Source organism: Arachis stenosperma, chromosome 2, assembly GCF_014773155.1.
Source record: "Arachis stenosperma cultivar V10309 chromosome 2, arast.V10309.gnm1.PFL2, whole genome shotgun sequence".
Lineage (NCBI taxonomy): Eukaryota > Viridiplantae > Streptophyta > Magnoliopsida > Fabales > Fabaceae > Arachis > Arachis stenosperma.
Genome location: NC_080378.1, coordinates 94,595,795 through 94,597,906, shown reverse-complemented (window position 1 = coordinate 94,597,906; position 2,112 = coordinate 94,595,795). Strand labels below are relative to the sequence as shown.

The 2,112-nt window shown below is 50.8% G+C and overlaps 1 protein-coding gene across 1 annotated transcript; it reads right to left on the bottom strand.

Annotated features, from left to right (window-relative positions):
- Positions 1–1,075: 1,075 nt before the first annotated feature.
- Positions 1,076–1,903, bottom strand: LOC130963183 (uncharacterized). The gene has a single exon (XM_057889333.1). It carries the CDS (start codon positions 1,901–1,903, stop codon positions 1,076–1,078), a length of 828 nt encoding a protein of 275 aa, XP_057745316.1.
- Positions 1,904–2,112: the final 209 nt, after the last annotated feature.

Sequence of the window (2,112 nt, the reverse complement as noted above, 5' to 3'; positions counted from 1 at the left end):
CCTTCTCTATTTCAATTTGACATACATAACTGCGTATTCATTAATATTCTATTGCATAATTTGAACACATATTTCAGTAGATGTAACACATGTGTATGGTGCAGATGGTCAGGTTACAACCCTTCCGGGAGCGAGAAGGGTCCTAGAGTGCAGATGTGGAGGCTCAGGATAGACCGGTTACATGACAGGGAGGTGAGTATGCTAGTTAACAAGTGTCCTTTTAGAATCAAGCGTTTCTAGTTGTGTGCTACAGTTGCCCTGACAAGGGTGAGTTCCTTTTGCAGTCTATATGGATGCCGTACAGTAGTCCCGACGTACTTCAGGTTGTGCATCCAGAGGTTTTGGAGCCACGGCATATGGCATTGTGGCGCTCTGTCACCGCGCTGATCTACTTTGCTGTGATAGAGTGGCATTAGATAGATCGTGTTCTGCCGCAGTTTGGTGGGGTACAGCCCCCTCCGCATCCCGCCCTAAACATTGACCTTTTGATGTCCAAGGACGGTAGAGGCGGCGATCGATGGTTCCCATCTACTTTGCAGAAGTGGCATCTCCTTTGGGACTCTCGTCAGGACTGTGTGCTGAGGTTCGACGTTGTTGCCGACCCTGGACCGTCGCATGCGTTCCTTGATTGGTGGAGTCAGCATGGGAAGAGGTTCTTGTCTCCGGAGACTCAGTTGGGGGATCCTAGAGCAGTTCCGATTCCAGTTGAGGCCTCACAGCGGGGTCCGGGGCGAGTTCCTGACATGGATCGTCCTGAGGACGTGCCGGACAGGCGTAGGGTTGAGAGGAGGATGGGTGTGGGGACACGGCAGAGCCAGCGTGAGTGGAGATGGCCTGATCCTGCTGTGCACGATCATTACGACGCCGGTCCCGCTAGAGTCGGACGACGAGGACAAGGAGGTAGGGCGAGGGGGCGTGCTGACCATGGGGACGACGCCGACGATCAGCATGGGCACGTTGGTGGGGGTGGCTCAAGGGCTGATGCAGCTGCTGGTACTAGCACACACGATTAGGGTCATGCAGGTGAGTGGTATGGTACAGATGACGCTGTACTTGGATCAGGCCCTCTTGGAGATTACTTCGTTGGTGTGCCAGCAGTCCCTTCCGCATCTCTAGCTCCGAATCCAACAGTGTGCCCTAAAACCCCCTCCTGTCTCATGGCGTCCAAGTCCAACGAGGAAAAATGTGGTGGATACTGCTGTGTGCCAGAGCTAGAACCACCTACCGCCAATGCAGGCCCATTCGCTTCAATATCATCAGCGCTGTCATCGTCAATCATATCCGGCTCGACGTCATCCTCCTCTTCATCACCCAAAAAACCGTCTCCAACGCCAACAGGTGCAACTCCCACTAAAGCGTTCGGCAAATTTTCCCTTTCCACTACCTCGTCGCCTTTGGTGCCATTGAGGTCAACAGCAAAAGACGGGGAGGCGACAGGTTGGACCACTGGTTCGTACACAGGGACAGAGGAGGAAGCAACAGCAAGCCGGGAACTAGAACCTGCTGGATTCGCTATAGTGTTCGTATTTCGGTTCGAACCGCCAGAGCTGGATACCACATCAACCAGCCGTGCCAACAACTCTGGTGTCCTTACCTCCGGAAACTGCCGCCGACAAAGAAACATTACTTGCAAGTCCACATCATTATTAATCGTGAAGCAATCATACTTCACGGTATTCTGTAGCACCGTGACTGGAATGCGATAGAAAAACTTCTTTACCCGCTTCGCACCTTCCAGACCGAGCTTCATCAGTACAGCGCTAACAAGGTCATCATAACTCGTCGTAGAAGTTACGATAAAACATAGAGGATTCTTATCTGTGAACTTTACTCCGGAACGAGTTTTTCTATTAACAGATCCTCTGTGGTGCACCAAAACCACAAAACTCTCCTCACTATCCATCTTACTCCTTCTAATGAGACTAACTCACGTTTGGAACCATATATATACAGCTGAGCCTCAAACTAATTCGAACCGGTCTGATTCGAACTATGATTTGTGTAATTCGAACCAGCCCGGTTCGAATTACACCAGAAGCGTGTCACTCTGTAATTCAAACCAACCTGGTTCGAATTACGTTCATTCTTAATTCGAACCAAGATGGTTCGATT